Source organism: Petaurus breviceps, unplaced genomic scaffold, assembly GCF_028583685.1.
Source record: "Petaurus breviceps papuanus isolate PSGF00001 unplaced genomic scaffold, PetGlider_PUasm1.0 63, whole genome shotgun sequence".
NCBI classification, from domain to species: domain Eukaryota; kingdom Metazoa; phylum Chordata; class Mammalia; order Diprotodontia; family Petauridae; genus Petaurus; species Petaurus breviceps.
In genome coordinates this window covers 102858-122090 of record NW_027186418.1, presented here as the reverse complement: position 1 = coordinate 122090, position 19233 = coordinate 102858, and the positions used below count along the sequence as shown (strand labels likewise).

General features: G+C 40.0%; 1 protein-coding gene across 1 annotated transcript in view; it reads right to left on the bottom strand.

Moving 5' to 3' along the window:
- The window catches only part of LOC138173632 (HHIP-like protein 1), a 103217-nt gene extending 87236 nt beyond the window's left edge, over positions 1 to 15981 (bottom strand). Inside the window, exon 1 of the mRNA XM_069103673.1 lies at positions 15366 to 15981. Coding sequence (XP_068959774.1) covers positions 15366 to 15653 — 288 coding nt within the window. The 5' untranslated portion in view covers positions 15654 to 15981. The remainder of the gene's footprint in view (positions 1 to 15365) is intronic.
- Between the last annotated feature and the right edge of the window lie 3252 nt (positions 15982 to 19233).

Sequence of the window (19233 nt, the reverse complement as noted above, 5' to 3'; positions counted from 1 at the left end):
TAATCCCACAACTAGGTCTGTATCCCAAAGAGATCATAAAAATAGTAAAAGGATCCACATATACAAAAATATTCATAGCAGATCTTTTTGTAGTGTCCAAGAATTGGAAACTGAGGGGATGCCCATCAATTGGGGAATGGCTGAACAAGGTGTGGCATATGAATGTAATGGAATACTATTGTTTCATAAGAAATGATGAGCAGGCAGATTTCAGAAAAACCTGGAAAGATTTACATGAAATGATGCTCAGTAAAACGAGCAGAACCAGGAGAACATTATACACAGGAATAGCAACATTGTGTGATGACCAATTTTGATAGACTTAAACTCTTCTCAGCAATAATCCTCAGAATCTAAGACAATTCCAAAAGACTGATTGATGGAAAATGCTATCCACATCCAGAGAAATAACTATGGAGTCAGAATGTAGATCGAAACATACAATTTTTGCTCTCTCTCTCTCTCTCTTTTTTTTTGTTTTCCTCTTTCTTATAGTTTTTCCTTTGGGTTCTAATTCTTTTTTTTTACAACATGGCTAATGTGGAAATACGTTTAATATGATTGTATGTGTATAGCCTATATCAGATTGCACACCTTCTTGAGGAGCAGGAGTGAACAGAAGGGAAGGAAATTTAGAATTTGAAATTTTATAGAAGGGGTGGCTAGGTGGTGTACTAAGAGCACCAGCCCTGGAGTCAGGAGGACCTGGGATTGGTTCCAGCCTCAGATACTTAACACCCACACAAAAAAACTGGCCGTTTAACCTTGGGCAAGTTACTTAACCCCAATTGCTTAAAAAAAAAATCTTACAGAAGTGAATGTTGAAAACTAAAAACAAATAAAAAACATTTTAAAAAATTAAATAAAGATGTAAAGTTTTCCCAGAAAGCATAATTTTGGCTGAAACCCCAATATTTTGATATGTTGTCTAAGTGTTACCTTTTTTAAACTAAATTATCTACTGCTTCTATTTTTTTTAAAGAGTATCCTTGAAACATTTTTTTTTTAAATAACAGAGAGCAAAAGGAAGTTCACATGCGTGAAGTTTTGCTGCCATGGTGTTAAATTTAAAGTGAATCTTTAAAAAAAAAACAAAATGTACATAAGAGTTCACAATTTCTTAATCCTTTTCCTTTTCTTATTTGTATATGGAAAGACTCATTGGTGCTTACATTCATAATTTTTAAAATTTAAAGCAAATAAATTAAATTTTTTTAAAAAGAGCCCATGAGATAGGCAATATAAGTATCATTTTTCCTATATACAAATGAGGAAACTGAGACACTGAGGTATTGCCCATAGTCATATAGTGAGTAAATGTCAGTCAGTCCTCAAACTCACATTTCTTTACTCCACCTAGAGTGTTTTTCTATTATACCATACTGACTCACTTGTAGCACCCTTTCCTCTAAAAGCAGTATCCATGACAACCCCTTTGATTGGGATTGAGAACCTCTGCCAAGTCTTTCAACAGATGCTGCTGTTTCCACATCATGACTGACATAGTGAAGACATGCTATTAGGCCTATTGCGAAAAGTTGACCTTAATTTTCTTGTCAGACACAAATCAAGATGGGTTCTCAGAACAAACAACAGTGTTATTACTAGACACATTTGCCCATCTATCCTGATAGAGTTTCTCAGGGAAAAAATGCACCAGCTTCAACTTCACCTTATATTCAGGTTATTGAACATATCCCAGCTGCTTTCTGAAAGTGAGTTCTGCAAGCACCATCCAGAGACTGGAGCTCCTTTTCTCTGTGTTTCGATTTTTAATCTTGTCCCTTCATAGAGCAAAGGGATGATATGACATAAAACAACTGTGGCCCTGTCTATAGGTGTTTCTCCTACATGGTGGCAGTCTGTTAACACAATTACCCAATTCTTCTCTGGGGGCCAATTGGCAACAAATGGAAGGGATAAGGGCACTGAAGACAGGTGTTTCCACAATCATAGAAGCATCTTAGTTTAGTTATGAAACCAGGAAGGGAGCAGCTGCAGCCCAGAATCATATCAAGAGCACCAGCCTTTTCCCCTGCTTAAAAAAACCCACAGTCTGCAAGTGGTAGCTAAAAGTGAAGAGAGTTCAGATACCTAGATTGGCATTTGGTACATAGGTTCTTTTCACCATTATTGCAAAGCAGCCAGAGGAAGAGAGAGACAGCAAGCCAGGTGAGACTTCTATGATGAAGTTTCATAAATTTATTTCTGGAGAGCTTTTCATGTTTGACTCTGTTTTCTCCTGGATTGTGTTTTCCCCTGGGGAAGTCTTGGATACCTATCTGTCCTACAAGGTGCCTCAAACCTTGGACCTAGAAGATAAAGAAAGACTCAGCAAAGACAAAGTAGTCCAGGACAAGATTTTCTGAGCACTTCTTTAAATGTTTCAGATGAGACTGAATCCAAGGTTATGAAACTCAAGCAGTCAGAGATCACAGAACCCTAATATTAGGCTTAGATTTCCTGTTTCAAGTGGCTTCCTGAACCACTGATATACCAGCTCCTCTTTTTCTAAACAAAAGGTGGTCTCTGTTGAAGAATATCATTGAGTAGATTAAAGTGATAGGGGTTCCAAAGTTTTTTAAAAGATATATTTTCCTAGTAGGAAAAATTTCAACAAAAAAGACTTTAACACCAAGTTCTTAACATGAAAATAACAATGACTACCATCACCACAATATTTAAAAAAAAAAACTTATAAAAAGTTAAAAAAATCATTGGAGTAACTGAAGGTATCACTAAGGAATTTATGGAGGAAATAAAAAGGATGATCAATATCAAAATGGCCAAAAATGAATTTAAAACAACCAACCAAAGATTTGTTGCAATGGAAAAAAAAATATTGACAAAGGGAAGGGGGGAGGCTTGGGGAAGGTCAGGAAATGATTCAATGTATAGCTATTTTATTTACAATAACAAAAACTTGGAAAACAACCTATAAATTCAATGATTTGGGGGGAAAGGGGTGGTAGTCTGCATCTGTGATATCATCCAAGTAGGGGAACTCCCAGCTGAGGTTCTGGTCCAGTGTAGAAACTTCTTCCATCAGTGCCAATTGTAACTCATAGTCTTGAGAGTAATGCCCTGAGCATGGTTACATAGATAACATGTCAGAGACAGGTCATGAAGCTAGATCTTCCTAACTTCATTCTGAATAAATTATGACATGTAATAAATTGAATAGTATAGTATTGTCAAAATATTAACATGAAGGATATGGAAAGACTATGAATGTTCTACAATGATCACCAAAAACCAAATACACACACATACATACTACATATATAAAATATATACATACATTTATGTATAAATTTTAAAAGCCAACAGTAATGAAAATTCAGGAGGGGACAGGAAGTAAACACATTTCTTTGATTAATTTGTTTCTTATTTGTTAAAATATTGCATATTTAACATTATTACTTATTTTTCAAATTTTCTTGATTACTTGTTTTCATTGGTAGTAATTAATTTAACTTGAGGAACACTACTGGGCAAACAGGGAGTGAGGTATTGTACCACTCCCTGTTCTGTATCCACAGAGGTGGTTTGGACAGGGTTCAGTCCCCTCTAAGGGAGTCTGGCTTCTAATGAGAGGGGTTAGGCTTCCTTTTCAAATACTCTACAGCTCATTAAACTCCTGTTCCAAAGATGATTTCACTTTTAGCTTAGGTTATGGCTCCCATCCAGGGTTTCTACAAAAAAGCAGAAATAAAATGCATACTCGATGTACAATATGAATCAGATACGGGACAGGTAATTTACTCCTCCACCCAAAAGAAATGCAGAGCTTAAAAATGTCAGTGCATATTAACAGAATGACTTAAAATAAGATTCATTACCTTGATAGACCTTAGGTCTATTGTGACAATCTATTGCTAGGCTGATATTTAAATCCCATCAGGATATAAAAGAGTTGAAAGGATTGCTTTGAAGGCATTTCACATTTCACTTCAGCTCCTCACTGTCTAACTCAGTTGGCTTGTAAAACAGCCACCCAGGTTTGGGGATTCAGTGGCTATCTTCTGTAATGCAGAAGCTAGTTAGCTCCAAAACAATGAGATTCAAAGCCTTCAGATTTCTCAAATTCACAATGTTGTCTCCAAACAAGTCAAACCCACCGAATAATGATTTTCAGTCACCCACTCCGGAAATGAAACACAAACACAATAGGCAGTCAGGGTTCAGGTGTAAATTCACTTAGTTGATTCCTTCGGCAGAGTGGCAATGGGGTAGTGAGAAAGATAACTGTTCATCTCCTCAAACTTTTCATGATAAAAAGTCTGTCTCTATAGAGAGAGCACACCAATACATAAAAGAATCAAAACAAGGGGCTGACCCTAAAACTGTCTCTTAACTCACACAGTTCCCTATACTACATTACTCTTATGGGACTGGGAGAAGTCAACTCAGGTCTTTCCATGTCATATTAAAATGGCCAAGTCCTTAGGGGTGGCCAGGTGCCACAGCAAGTAAGAGCATCGGCTCCAGTGTTGGGATGACCTGGGTTCAAATCCGGGCTTAGATACTTAGCACCACACCCAGAAATAACTGGCCCTGTAACCTTGAGCAAGTTACCCCCAATTGCTTTAAAAAAAAAATAAAATGGCCAAGTCCTTCCGGCCCCCACATGCCAGAAAATAGGCCCCAAAGATTCTATCCGATCACCTAGAACTGAGAAAGGTTACTCCACATATGACCCCCGATGCACTAAATTTATTTATTTTTTAAGCAGACACAGAAACTCACAAAGCACAGTAGTCCAGGGGCCATCAGGCATAGGGGCCAAACAGTGACAAACTTATCAGGCATGGAGGTCAGTCTCCTGGTATTACTGAGAAAGATTAAGACTATCAATCTGTAAGTACTTAAGTGCCTACTTCATGCCAAGCCCTGTGCTTGGGGGAGGTGATACAAAGATGAAATTGTCTCATCCTCAAGAAGCTGATGTTCTATAAACAGAATTCAAGCTAACATACAATGGGCAGTTCAGAAGGTACCTACTGATTAAGGAACAAGGAATAAATTCTGCAAGCTATGGCATATTTCAAAATCTATCTAGAAGGGGGTCAACTTGAGTTTGGAGTCAAGAAATCTCCAAACACACCAGTCAGTCTCAGTGAAAGTCAGGGTATAAGCTTTGCCCAGCATTTCAGTCTTTGAGTCATTCTTATGAGTAAGCACCACCTACATCCATCATCAATTCTCCACAATCTATACTGAAGCTCAGACCATTTCAGGCCACACAATAACAACTGACTTTTACATAGCATAAAATATTTGGATAGCACTTTACTTACGTTATGTTATCTGATTCTTACAATAACGCTGTAAGTAAAAGATGTTAGCTGCATTTTACAGATGAAGGAACTGACTTGCAGAGAAGTTAGTTTACTTAGGATTACAAAATTAATAGTGGTCAGGAACAGTGGAACAGGGTATTATTTTGGAACTGATAGCTAAAAAAGATGGACGAGAGGTTTTTCTTTCAGATTACTCCAAAGAATTCAAACTAAGATGATTTTTTGATGCTTTCTTACTATTTCTAAAAGGGCCAGAGGAGTTAATCTGCTTCCATGTAATAATAATTTTAAAAAAGGTTAAGTTAAAATAAAACACTGTAATTACAATGACCAATGTTGGCTCCACAGAAGAGATGAGGCAATGAATTCTTTTTTTTTCTTTTCTTGGAGAAGAGAGGGACAATGGGTATAGAATGTTGTACACAATATGAGATGAGGGTTGATTTTGTTTACTATTTTTTTTTGCTTCAAAGAAAGTTTCACTGGATGGGAGATGTAACGGTGTGGTATATTTGAAAATGCTGGATGTAAAAACAAAAGATACTAATGAATTTTTTTTAAAAGATAAGGTTAGACTGTGTCCAGTCTGTGTCCTGTCTGAGAAGGCAGTAATGGGTTTAGAATGGACAGATCTGGGTTCAAATCTCAACTCCAATGTTTGTTTTCTATATGACCCTAATCAACCATTTCACCTTCCTAGGCCTTTTTCCTCAACTTTGAAATTGGGATATCCTAACCCACAAAGTTGTTATAGGAAAAGTCCTTTATAAACCTTAAAGCGTTCCACAAATGTGTTTTTATTTTTGTATTCATTTCATTTTATTTTTAAAATATTGGCTTTTATTTTCACCACTTTGTATTTTATTTATTTATTTATTTTTTTAAGCAATTGGGGTTTAAGTAACTTGGTCAAGGTTACATGGCCAGTTATTTCTGGGTGTGGTGCTAAGTATCTGAACCCGGATTTGATCCCCAGGTTATGCCGACACTGGAGCCGGTGCTCTTACTCGCTGAGCCACCTGGCTGGCCCTAAGCAACTGGGGTTATGTAACTTGCTCAAGATTACATGGCCAGGTTTTTCTGGGTGGGTGCTAAGTGGCTGAGCCTGGATTCGATGATCCCTCAGGTCATTCCAACACTGGAGCCAGTGCTCTTACTTGCTGTGCTACCTGGCTGCCCCATTTTCACCACTTTGGAAATAGTAACAAGATGTTATCTTCCCTCAAAAAGAATTCAGTGCTTCTTAAACTGTTGGTCACAGTTATGGGGTTGCAAAAAATTTGGCAACAATAAAAGGTTTCTGAATGTGCAAGGACTAGAAATTAATTAAAAATCAAACGTAATGAATCTGAGGTGTTTCTGGTAGGGCTGGCCCATGTTGTACCTAGCAACTTCAATGCAGCCTTGGTTTCAAACACAAAGCATGCGCACTTTGCACTGAGCATGCCCTCAGACCATGCAATGCCAATAAATGAAGCCAAAACTCGAAAAGGGGTCACAAGTGGAAAAAGTTTAAGAAGCCCTGAATTTGACAGATGATCTCAATAGGAAATTTCACTCTACTCCCTCCTTGACAATGACAGATATTCCAATTACAGGATATTCCTGTAACCTCCTTTCTGCTCTTTCATAAAATATGGGTACTAGAGTAAGAAGGCATTTCAAGATCCCACAATGCTCTGGAAGAAGCCTGAGCATGCATGTGGAACTCAGTTCACACCACGACCCAGTCCAACCTCTTCCCCTTTCAGACAGCCCAGAGAAAGAAGATCATAAAACAAAAATCTTGCTTAGATGTTCTGGGGTTGGGTTTCAACTGTGTTCCCCAATGAGATGGTATGAACATTTTCCTTTGACAAGGAACTATAAGATAATAGTTAGCATTTGTATAACTCTTTAATGTTTACAAAGCAGTTTATACATATTATCTCATACTCAAAGCATCCCTATGAAATTGATTTTATTATTATTCCCATTTTTGCAGATGAGGAAAGTAAATCTGAGAGAGGTCAGGTGACTTGCCAGGGTTAGACACTAATGAATGCCTGGGGCAAGATTTGAACTCTCAGGTCTTTTTATTTTTTTGGAGCAGGGAAGGTAGGGTAGTTGGGGTTAAATGACTTGCCCAAAGTCACATGGCCAGTAAATTAACACTTACTAGTGTCTGAATCCAGATTTGAACTCAGGTCCTATGGACTCCAGGGCCAGTACTCTATTCACTGTACCACCTAGCCACCTCTGAACTCAGGTCTTCTTGAACCCAAGTCCAGCACTCTGTCCACTTCAGTTCCTACATAATTCCCAGCTGTAACAGGGTTCTGCATCCCAGTTTGATGCTACTAACTGAAAGGCAGCAGCCAGAGTGGAGCTGGACACAAAGTACTAATGCAATAAATATTTGTGAGATTAAATGGAATTGACACAAACTCTGAGCTCAAAGATGACACTCCTTCCAAGAAGAATTAAATAGGATCATTTTTTCTGCCCTCCATGTCATTCCCCAGCTCCATTGCCCATCCTTTCAGTTGGTTGACCAGATACTGTTTTCTCCCTGCCTTGGACGAGACATTAGGTCACACTTCAAATATGTTCTTCCTGATTAAATGTCTTTCTGTGGATTTGCCTGCTACCAAGATTTATGAAGGGAAATTTGTCAAAAGGAAGCAAAATACAGAACATTAAGGTGAAATGAAAGACCCTGAAATGAATTCCCTACCCCTTCCCTGTCTACACATATTTTCTTCAGGGTTTCTCTAATTAGCCTTTTCCCTGATTCGACTAACTTCTTAAGTACTTCAAGAATATATGCTAGAGGAGTGGCTAGGTGATGCAGTGAATAGAGCACCAGCCCTAGAGTGAGGAGGACCTGAGTTCAAATCCAGCCTCAGACACTTGACATAATTACTAGCCATGTGACTTTCTGCAAGTCACTTAACCCCAATTGCCCTCCAAAAATAAATTTAAAAAAAGAATATATGATAGAGTCCTCAAGGTCCCCTACAAGTCAAAATCCTATGTCCTTCTAAACAGATCTAGGATTTGTTCTGTTTGCTCACTTGGTATGATCATGATTTTCTCCACCAGAAAAGAGCCTGTGTGACTCCCAATTCAGCTTCTCACAAGAATCATGTCTCTTCCCAGCAATCCCTCAGACCACGGTGGGCTCCTCACAGCTGTTCATCTGGCTGTGGGAGCTGATACCACAGGCACATCTTAGAATCTACAGCAAACCTCTGGCCAATCAGGGATTGCCATCCCAGGCCCAGAGGCTTGACTTCTGCCTGCAATGTTTCAAAGAAGAACTAGCATCCTTGTCAGCCTTCAGTGGGGACAAAAGGAACACCACACACCTGGGAAATACCATGGTTTAACAAGAGAACACAAAGGAACATGATGAATAAATATGGTTGACTCCTGATCAAATAAAACAAAAAAAAATAACCCAAATATCACTGAAACTGACCCCAGTCATTGTGTATCTATTATAAGCAGGAGATACAAAGATGAAAAAAGTAATAAGGCTACACAGAAAGTACTTTGGAGTTAGAGGACCTGGGTTCAAATCCTGCCTCTGTCATCAATCCCCTGACCTGGGGTAAGTCACTTAACCTCTTTGGGCTTTACTTTCCTCACTTGTAAAATGAGAGGTCTGACCTCTAAGATCTCATCCAGCCCTAAGCTAGTATTCTGTGATCCCTTAAGGAACTCACAATCAGGTAGGAGGGCTAAGTTGTGAACACAAACAATTCTGATACAAGGCCGAATACTTGAAATAGTAGAAAATTACACAACATGGTCAAAAGACTAAATTTAATTTTAAAAAATGAGATATTTATAAAAGAGCACTTAGCAGTGCCTGGCACATAGCGGGCACACTATAAATGCCTATTCTCTTCCCTCTCCTTCAGTGGACTATGTTGAGTGGCACAGACTGAGAAGGAAGAAGAAGAAGAAATAAGGAAGAAGAAGAAGAACAAGAAAAAGCTAGCTGGTGAAGTGGGATGGGACCACATGGGACTCAGAATCAGGAAGACTCAACTTCCTGAGTTCAAATCTGGTCTCAGACACTTGCTACCTGTTTGACCCTGAGTAAATCTCTTAATCCTGTTTTTCCTCAGTTTCCTCATCTGAAAAATGAGCTAGAGAAGGAAATGGCAAACCATTACTCCAGTGTCTCTGCCAAGAAAACCCCAAATGGGTTCAAAAGAGTCAGGCGTGACTGAAATGACTGAGCAATTTCAACAAAATAACAGCTAACATTTATTTGTATATTGTCATTAGGTTTATAAAATATCCCTTTTAGTACTCAGAGAATTAGTTTGTTCTATACTTGTTCATGGAGAATACTTGCCCCACCTCCATTCAAGGGATTCTATAGATGCCCACTAATGGAAAAACATAGTGTTTGTTCCTAATATAAAATAACTGTAATAGTTGCCTGATTTCTTCCCAAAGTTTTCTCTTTATACAATGTTCCTTAAATTCTTCTGATTAGTATGTGTCATAAAATGTAAAAACTGGAAGGGGACCTTATAAATCATCTGCCCATTTTACAGATGAGAAAACTGGTGCCCCAAGGGAAAGTGACCAGTTTAAGATTAACACAATAAATTTCTAGGTGAGTTAGAACAAGAATCCAAGTCTCCTGAAAGAAAGTTACTGATGTACTTTGTTGGTCTGTCATTTTAGTGGAATCCGAATCTTTGTGACCCCATTTGGGCTTTTCTTGACAAAGATACTGGAACAGTTTGCCATTTCCTTCTCCAGATCATTTTATAAATGAGGAAACTGGGGCAAATGGAATTAAATGATTTTCCCAGGGTCACACAGCTAGTAAGTGTCTGAAATCAGATTTGAACTCAAGAAGAAGAGTCTTCCTGACTTTAGTCCCAGTACTCTTATCTACTGTACTTCCTAGCTACCCCTCATTGATGTACAATTTCATCTTTAATAGCTGCCAATTTCCCCCCATTGTTAGGAGGAATTAGACTTTAGTCACTTTCTAGTCCTCCCAGACCAACTGAAACAGAGTAGCCCCCAAAATTGGAGGTCACAAAGCTATTGTTCAAAGAATTGTTCTCTTCTTGTCTTTATCTGGAAAGAAAGCAGTAAAAGTTTCAATGACTTGCAGACACATCCAGAACTGGATTTAGAGTCAGAGGACCTAGGTTCAAATTCTAATTCTACTACTTTCTTATTGCCTACATGAGACTTAGGGCAAGACTCTCTGAGTCTTACTTTCATCTGTAACATGGGAGACCTTTAAGATGTAGTTCTCAAACTTCGATCCTATGATCTTAGCTACCACCCCCTCCTGGTGAGAGTAGGTGAATTTCCAGTCCTCTAGGATCCTGTTGGGGCTAAGCAACCCTGTTATTAGGTGACCAGCACCAGCTCTATGCTGCACTTCAGAGGAGGGTATACTTAGGCTCACAGTAGCCTTTAAGAAGCAGTAGCAGTGGGGCAGCTAGGTGGTGCAGGGAATAGAGCACCAGCCCTGAAGTCAGGAGGACCCGAGTTCAAATCCAAACTCAGACACTTAACACTTATTAGCTGTGTGACTTTGGGCAAATCACTTAACCCAGTTGCCCTGCTCTCCCCCTCCAAAAATCCAAAAAAAAAAAGAAAAGAAGAAAAAAGAAGCAGTAGCAGCACTAGGAAACAAGGTAAAAATGATAGGTTAAGTTACATGCTAAATATTTTTTAATTAACAAACCAGAATTCACAAATCCAAAGGGTTACATACATACTCCTTCCTAATCAAAAATCAGTAGGATGGAGAGGACACTCTCAAACCATCCCTCCATGGAGGTGGGAGGTCCACAGCTGTTGCACATTTAATATGGTTTTGAACTTTTTCAGTATATGGATTGGGTATGCTGATTTTTCCTCTTTTTATATTTTTGTCACTAAAAATACTATTTCTTTACGTAGGATAGCTCCCTGGGAAAGGGAAAGGAAGGGATGTTGGGGATAACAATGATGTGAAAAACAAAAGACATCAATAAAAAACACCATGAGTTGTTTAGGCTTTTTTTTTTTAAAGTCAGTAGGACTTCTTAAAAATATTACCAAAATAGGAATCTAGACTTAAGTTCTAGACTCAGCTCTACCACTAACCAGCTTTCTGATCTCAGACATTACCTGATCTCCCTTGGCCTCGACTTCCCCATCTACAAAATATATGAGTGTCACTGAATTACCTTAAAGGTCCTTTCCAACTCCAAGTTCATAAACTCTAAAATTCTCTCCAACAGGCTGTAATAACCACTGGGAAGAACATGTGGCTTACGGGAAGTTCTGCCTTCCTCCCCTGGTTCCAAGGCAATCCTTGGAGTCCTGCTCCAACTCATGCTGACCTATGAATCACGTTTCAGAAGACTCTACCGGCTTTGGAAGCACAGCCTTTAGTCTAGGTCGCTTCTCCAATTACTTCTTCCTGTCACCCTGCCCCACCCCACCACCCCAACCTACAAGCTTCATTATTCAAAATCTCCAGTTCTTCTGCTTCTCCCTCTGACTCATTCCTCCTAAACCACTCATCTTCACCATCACCATCAGTCTCTCCATCCCTCCCAGTTTACCCAGACTGTCACTCCTGCTCTTAGCCCACTTTTCTCTATAGTTTTGACCCTACAGCAGATCAAAACAACTACATACAATATCTACCACCTCTAACCCCACTGTCCTACTGCAGTTCATTTTCTGCCAATACTCCACCCTGAATCACACCCTCCACCATCCATATTCTTCTCTGTTGGTTCCCATGCTGCCAAAGGGCACTAGAGGTCATAGTACCATACTAACTGGAATCGTTACAAATTTAGGTTAATTAATCTCAAATGAAAAGGTAGTGTGGCTTAGTGGATAGAGGCAAAGCCTTGCATCAGGAAGACCTAGGTTCAGGTCATCTCTCTAAGATACTAGTCATATGACCATAGACAAGCTAGTTGGTATCTCAGTGATGCTGTGGCAACCCTCTAAGACAATAAATGACTGAGGAGTTATCAATCTGTATCAATGGAAAGAGTTTCTGCATTGGCAGTTCTCTATCCTATATCAATGAAATCATAGGTTCAGATTTTGAAAAAACAAACCAACTCAACTTGACCTTCATTGCTGTATAAAGGAGAAAAAAAACAAACATTTCTACTCTTTCAATTCAACAGCATTTACTAAGCACTTTACTATATGAAAGGATTTAGCTGTTCCAAAACATCTTAAGGGTCCAATTGCTTCCCACTTACTCATCTCTCAACAGATGTCCTCTTTCTTTGAAGAGGAAATAAAAGCTGTCCACCATGACCTCCCTTTTCTACTGAATTCCAAACCTCACAGCCTCCCTGTGTCTTCAGCTAGCCTCCTTTCTTTTACTCCAGTCCATGAGCCTTTCTCCTAAGGCCTGACTTCTCCCTCCATCTCATTCCCTCCCACCTCCTTCATGAACTTGATCCATCATTTCCTCCCTCATCTTTAATTTCTCTCCATCTCTGCTCCTTCTCTGTTGCCCACAAATTTGCTTAGATCTATCTTAATCTTTTAAAAGGTACAATCGTTTCATGTACAATCACCTTTTTTCTGTTCTATTATGCTATGGAAATGCTTGTTTTATTTCTTCAGAATAAGATAAATAAAATAAAAATAACTAAACTGCAATTAACTGTTATCACCCAGCACCCTTTCATACCAAATTCCTTCATCTACTTTCTCATGACTCTTCAATCCCTTGCAATATGGCTTTGGATTTCACCACCCAACAGAAACTGCTCTCTCCAAGATTCCAGTGGTCTCTTACCTGCTCAATCACATGGCCTTTTATCAGTCCTTATCCTACCTAACCTCTGACGTTGTAGATTAAACCCTTCCTCCTCCCTTTCCTTCTGTTATATTACTTTGTCTTGGCTCTCCTACCTACCCAACCATAATTTCTCAGGCTTCTTCACTGGGTCACCAATCAATTAACCAATAAACATTAAGTACCTTCTATGTGCCATAGACTGAGCTAAGCATTGGGGATACAAAAGGAGTAGAAAAACAGTCCCCGGTCTCAAGGAGCTTATAATCTAATCAGGGAGACAACATGAAAACAAAACTATTCAAAGCAAGCTATATACAGGATAAATAGGAAATAATTAGAAGAGGGAAGGCAATAAAATTGAAAGGTTGGGGAAGGCTTCCATTTTATCCATCACCTGTCACCTCAGTATGGAAATTCTCCAGGTCTCTGTCTTGGACTTCATTCTTCTCTTTTTTTCTCTCTTGTGGAGATCTTTTCATTTGCCATAGTTTCAAGTATAACCTCTAACAAAAGATGAAAAATCCAAAGCTGAAAAACCCAGCCCTAAAGTTCCTTGCATACTAGTCATGTCTTGTTGGCTTTCTCTTCCTGGACACTCCATGGACATCTCAAACTCAATGGGTTCAAAATAAAATCGTATCTTCCCCCCCCCCCCCAAAAGCCCCAGTCCTCCTCCAAATTCCATGTCTCCTTGGAAGGCAGCTCTTATCATCACTCAGGTTCACAGATTTGGAGTCACTCTCATTACCCTTTTGCCTCTCAATCCCTATATCCAATCACTTGTGACATCTTTTCAATTCTGCCTCCATTATATCTCTCAGAACCTTCCCTTTTTCTTCACTTACACAATCACAATGACACAAGCTGTGGTACCAACTCAGTCCATTATCACTACTAATCTCCAATCCCTCCTTCACACAGCTGACAAAATAATGATCTTAATGAATTTTATTAGTCAATAAACATTTATTAAGCACCTATGTACTAGCCATGTTATCCCTCTCCCCCCCCCAAAAAAAAAAATCTTTCAGTCACTGTCCAATGTCTATAGGATAAAACATAAACTCTTAGCCTGGCATTTAAAGCCCTCCACAACTTGGCTCTCGTCCACTTTTCTGGCCATATTCATACTACTCCCTTTTGTAAATTTTATCTTCCAGCCAAAATGAACTGCTAATCATTCTCTCTGGACTCTGTCTCGAACCTTCTTGCTTTCATATAAGGCCATTTCCCCTGTTCCTGGAATATGCTTCCTATTTTTATCTATTCTTCAAAACCTCTGCCTTCTTCCAACTGTGGGAAGATGCCACCTCCATGAAGCCTTCTCTGATGCCCTCTTTCTTTAACCTTGTATTGTCCTTCTTTGTCTACATGTATGCCCGAGTAGAAGGAATGCTCCATGATGGTAGAGAATCTTTCAGTTGTGACTCTGCATCCCTAGTGCCTAGCAGAGTGCCCTGTATATAGAAACATTTGTTGAATTTAATTGAACCTTCCTGTGCCTCAAAAGAATACCAGAGAACCTGATCCTTTCTTTCCCCCCACCTTAGAACCATTGAACTCAGTATTATTAGAACAGAGAAGGGGGGGAAAACATTCAGAATTAAAGAAAGGAATTATAAAAACAAGAAAAAAAAACTTTAGAGACCATCTTGTACAATCTTCTCATTCCATAGATGAGGAAATTGAAATTCAGGGGTGAAGAAAGGAAGGGACTTGCCCAAAGTCACACAGTGAGGCAGCTCTGACCTACTGGAAAGAGCACTGTATTTGCTCTGCACATAGTAGGCATTTGCTAAAATATTTGCATAAGTGAAATGTTTTATCGTTGAATTTGCACTCAATTTCCTGGATTCTAAATCCCAACTCTGCTAGATGTACCTTTCAACTAAAATTTTTCTATTTCCCAAAGTACAAGGTTATACCTTCGGGATCCCTCTCTGGGCCTCAGTTTTCCCTACTGTAAAATGAGAGGATAGAAAAAGATATCTGGGGCCCCCCTCCAGCTCGGATTGTCTTAAGTATCTCTTCCAGAGACCTAGACAGGCCAGTATCCCTTAGCCCTCTCCCTGATGCTTACCTCCTCATTTGTCCCAATCCGCTTATAATTACCCTCCCACAGCTGCAGGAGCACGACCACACCCTCTGCGACCTCCCCCCAGCACAGCTCCGGCCATCAGCCTGGGGGCTGCAGAAGGGAAAGAAAGTCGGCTTCTGGGTGGGCGTCGGGAGTCGATCCCCGAGCTCTGGCGGCCGCCCCTCACCTGGCACAGCAGGTCGCGCACGTAGGCGGCGCAGACCGCGAAGGTGTCGGGCTCCAGGAGGCGGGTCACGGCCCAGTAACGGCGGCTGAGCGCGGCGTCCTGTTCAGCATCGCAGCAGCCGAAGGCCGAGTACTGCTCGCAGAAGGGCAGTGGGTGCGGCGGCCTGAATGGGGGCTTGAAGTCCAGGCACTGAGGATGCGCGCTCCCAGGGCCGGCCTGCAGCGGGGCCAGGGCGAGCGGCAGCAGCACTAGCCGGGCCAGCGCCGCCCTGCAGCCGGCCAGAGCCATGGGGACGCTCCCCAGCGCGCGGTCCGGCCAGCCTGCCCCGCACTACCCCTGTTCCTCGCTTCTGTCCCGCCTCCACCCTCTTCCTTCTCTCCTTCCCTCCTGGGCACTCTAGGCCCTCGCTTCCCTCTAGTCCCCAACTTGGCGAGCCTCGAGCTCCTCCTGCGCCTTCTCAGTTCCAGCTGTGCCCCCCTCCTCCCTTTAGGTCGCTTTGCAGCCCCGCCCTGTGGGGAGGGTGAGGGGACCCAGGAGAGTCAGGACGTTCCTCCCACCCTTCGAAAGACTCCCCCGCCCTGGCTAAGGGCGAGGAAAAGATGATTAGCCTTCTCCTTAATAACTTCTCTCCACCCCCACCCCAACCCCCACTCCCCCCAGCCCCTAACTTGGGCTTTTCCTTCCCGGAACCCGATGAGGTTGGGAGAATGTTTAAGGTCACTTCCAAGATCCCTCCAGCCCAAGATTCTGTCTCCCGGGAGGCCTTGGGATTCCATCCACAGAAGGCAAAGTCGTTGGACCCAGAAGTCTTTCCCTTGGTGTTCTCTCCCCAAACCACAAACCTTCATCAGATCCTGGAGGGAATTTTAATGTCTTGCATAAGTCACTTCTCTCACTGAGCCTCACTAAAATCAAGGCGCTAGACTAGAGCAAGAGTTCTTAACCTGGAGTCCACAGACATAAAATTCAGGGGGGTCGGAGAACTTGAATGGGGGGAAAACTAATTACTTTCATTAACTTCTAACTGAAATTTAGCAGTTCCTTCAATTCTTTAAACACTATTCTAAGGAAGATCCGTAGGCTTCTTTACACTGTCGATTAAAACAGACCGATCATGAAACAAAAATGGTTAAGGACCCCTAAGACTAGAGGGTCGTAAGGCCCATTCCAGCTCAGATTATTTACGGTCCTAACGTATTAAGATTCCTTCCAGGTCTGATGTTCCATGTTCTAAACAGCTCTAGCTTGAAATATTTCTTGGTTCTAAGGTTTCTAAGTGCTTTAACATTCTATGGTTCTGCATTTCTAAGATCCCTCCCAGTTCTAACATTCCCTTCCAGCTCTAACATGCTGTGGTGCCCTGGCTTCCTGTCTTCCTTTCTCTAACCCAGCTTAGAGGTAGGGAGTTTTCCTAAGGAGAATACAAGAAACTGTATGGAACCATATTGTTGAGAATATAGCTGAATTCAGCAAGCATTAAGGACTTAACTTATGTTCTGGGCACTGAGACACAGGATGATAACTGACTATAACTGCCTTCTGCAGTTGGATCTGTGAACTTAGGAAAATGACTATTCTCTCCAGTGGTTCAGATCACAACCCATACACTTGTTCTTATCCCATTCTTTCTTTGTCCTTCTGTGCAAATCTTCAAAAGGGAACCCATCAAAAGAACTAGGGGATGGAGACCCTTCCTTGGAGTATCCTGGAACAAAGAGTAGCATAAGTACCACAGGAAAATAAAAAATATCCACAAATAATTGAAATATAAATTAGAATAGGCATAGGAAAAGTTAGTGGACCATGTTCCTCTTTCACTTGGTGGAAGCCTACCTTATCATAATCTACTGTGAAGGTTCCTGGGGCTATCAACCATCCTTTGAAGGAAAATTAATATCCACCAGACTGAAGGTGTTAATGATGGTCATTTGAATCAAGAAAACTCTCTTTTGGGGCAGCTAGGTGGCACAGTGAATAGAGCACTGACCCTGGAGTCAGGAGGACCTGAGTTCAAATTGACCTCAGGCACTTGACACACTTACTAGCTGTGTCACTTAATCCCAATCGCCCTGCCTTCCCCCCTCCAAAAAAAAAAAAAGCAAAAGAAAACTCTTTTTCTTTAAGTCAATGAGCCAGTAGTCATGTTTCTTTTTTGGGTGAGGGACAAAGATGAACCTGTAAACAAGATAGTGACAAAACACTAGGAAAAAGGTCATTTGTGCTCAGTCCCTATACTCTGGCACAGATTGATGCCTAATAATAACAGCTTTTCTTTTTTTTTCTCCTCAAAATGAATTTTAGTTCAACTCCCAACATTAAAGTACAAGTGGCAACTATATAAACAAGAAAAAGAAAAGAACAAAACAAAAAAAAAGCTATTTTTAAATGATGACACATGTAACAAAATCTTTTCTTATTTAGAGTTTGTTAAAACAAACAAAAAGATGTATAGATTAACTTTAATGAGAGTAACAAAATCATCTTTTTTGGTTCCTGTAACCCCTTTTGTACTTGCCTGTGTACTTAAATGGTTTAGTTGCTGTTATTGTTGCCTGTTACAAGTGGTCAATGTTTATATTATCCTTTTCTTTCTGTTTTCTTCAATCTTGATCACTTCATATGCCTTCCCATATTTCTTTGAAAAAGTCATATTTGTCATCTCTTATGAACCATAATCTTCTATTAAATTCATATGCTATAATTAGATAGCCATTCCCCCATCATTGGAGGCATAGTTTGCAGTCTTGTCATTACAAATACTGCTGCTAGGATTTTTTTTTTAATAGATCTGTCTATTTTTTCTGTCTGTGTCCTGTTTAGGAGATAATCCTAGTGTGGGATCATTGAGTAAGAGCATATAGGCATTTTCTAACTCTTACTGTATAATTCCATATTGCTTTCCAAAAAGATGAAATAAATTCAGAGCTTCACGAGCAATATTTTTCCAGAGGCGTAAGTTCTGAATTTTATCCTCTGTTACTATTTTTGTCAATTTGATGGGCACAACATTGGGTATAAAAGGATCGATGCAATCTTGGAGTTCTTTTAATGTGTATTTTTCTGACAATAAGAGAATTTAACGCTTTTTGTATAGTTACTAATAACTTGTCTTTCTTCTTTTAATAACTGCCTTTTCATATTCTTTGACATATTTGTCTTATTTTTTTTTACAAATTTTCCTATAAAATTTGAATAGCACACTTTTTTCATAACTCTTATTGCAAAGAAATTTTTTTGTACCAATCTCTTCTTTTCTTCAGTTGTTAAAATATATAATATTTAGTTTTTTTCATTTTTCAAATGCTTTATTAACTTCTGGTTTACATCATTAATTTCCACCAGATTTTGAGTTACAGATTTTCTCCTCATTTTTCCCCTACCCACCACCCCAAAATAGCAGTCCCACAGGATATCTATCCCCTCCTCCAATCTGCTCTCTCCCATATCTTCTCCCATACCCCCTTCGACTTTTCCAGTAGGGTATGGTGGATCTCTATGCCCCAGTGCCTGTATATATTATTTCCCAATTATATGTAAAATAGTATTAATAATAGTGTATATATATAATATATGTATAATTTTAAACATTTGATTTTAAAACTTTAATTCCAGATTCATTCCCTTCCTTCCTTGTCACCCACCCTTACTGGGAATATAAGCAGTTCAGTATAGGTTGTACATGTGTAGCTAATGTAAAATATTAACATAGTAGATAAATTGTAAAAGACTGACTATATTTTCCTCCCTCCTATCCCACCTCCCACTTGTTCTATTTTCTACTTTAATCCCGGCCCTTTTCAAAAGTGAATGCTTCCAAATTCCCTCCCCCGCCCCAGCCTTCCCTCCTTTCCATCATCGCCCCCTCTCA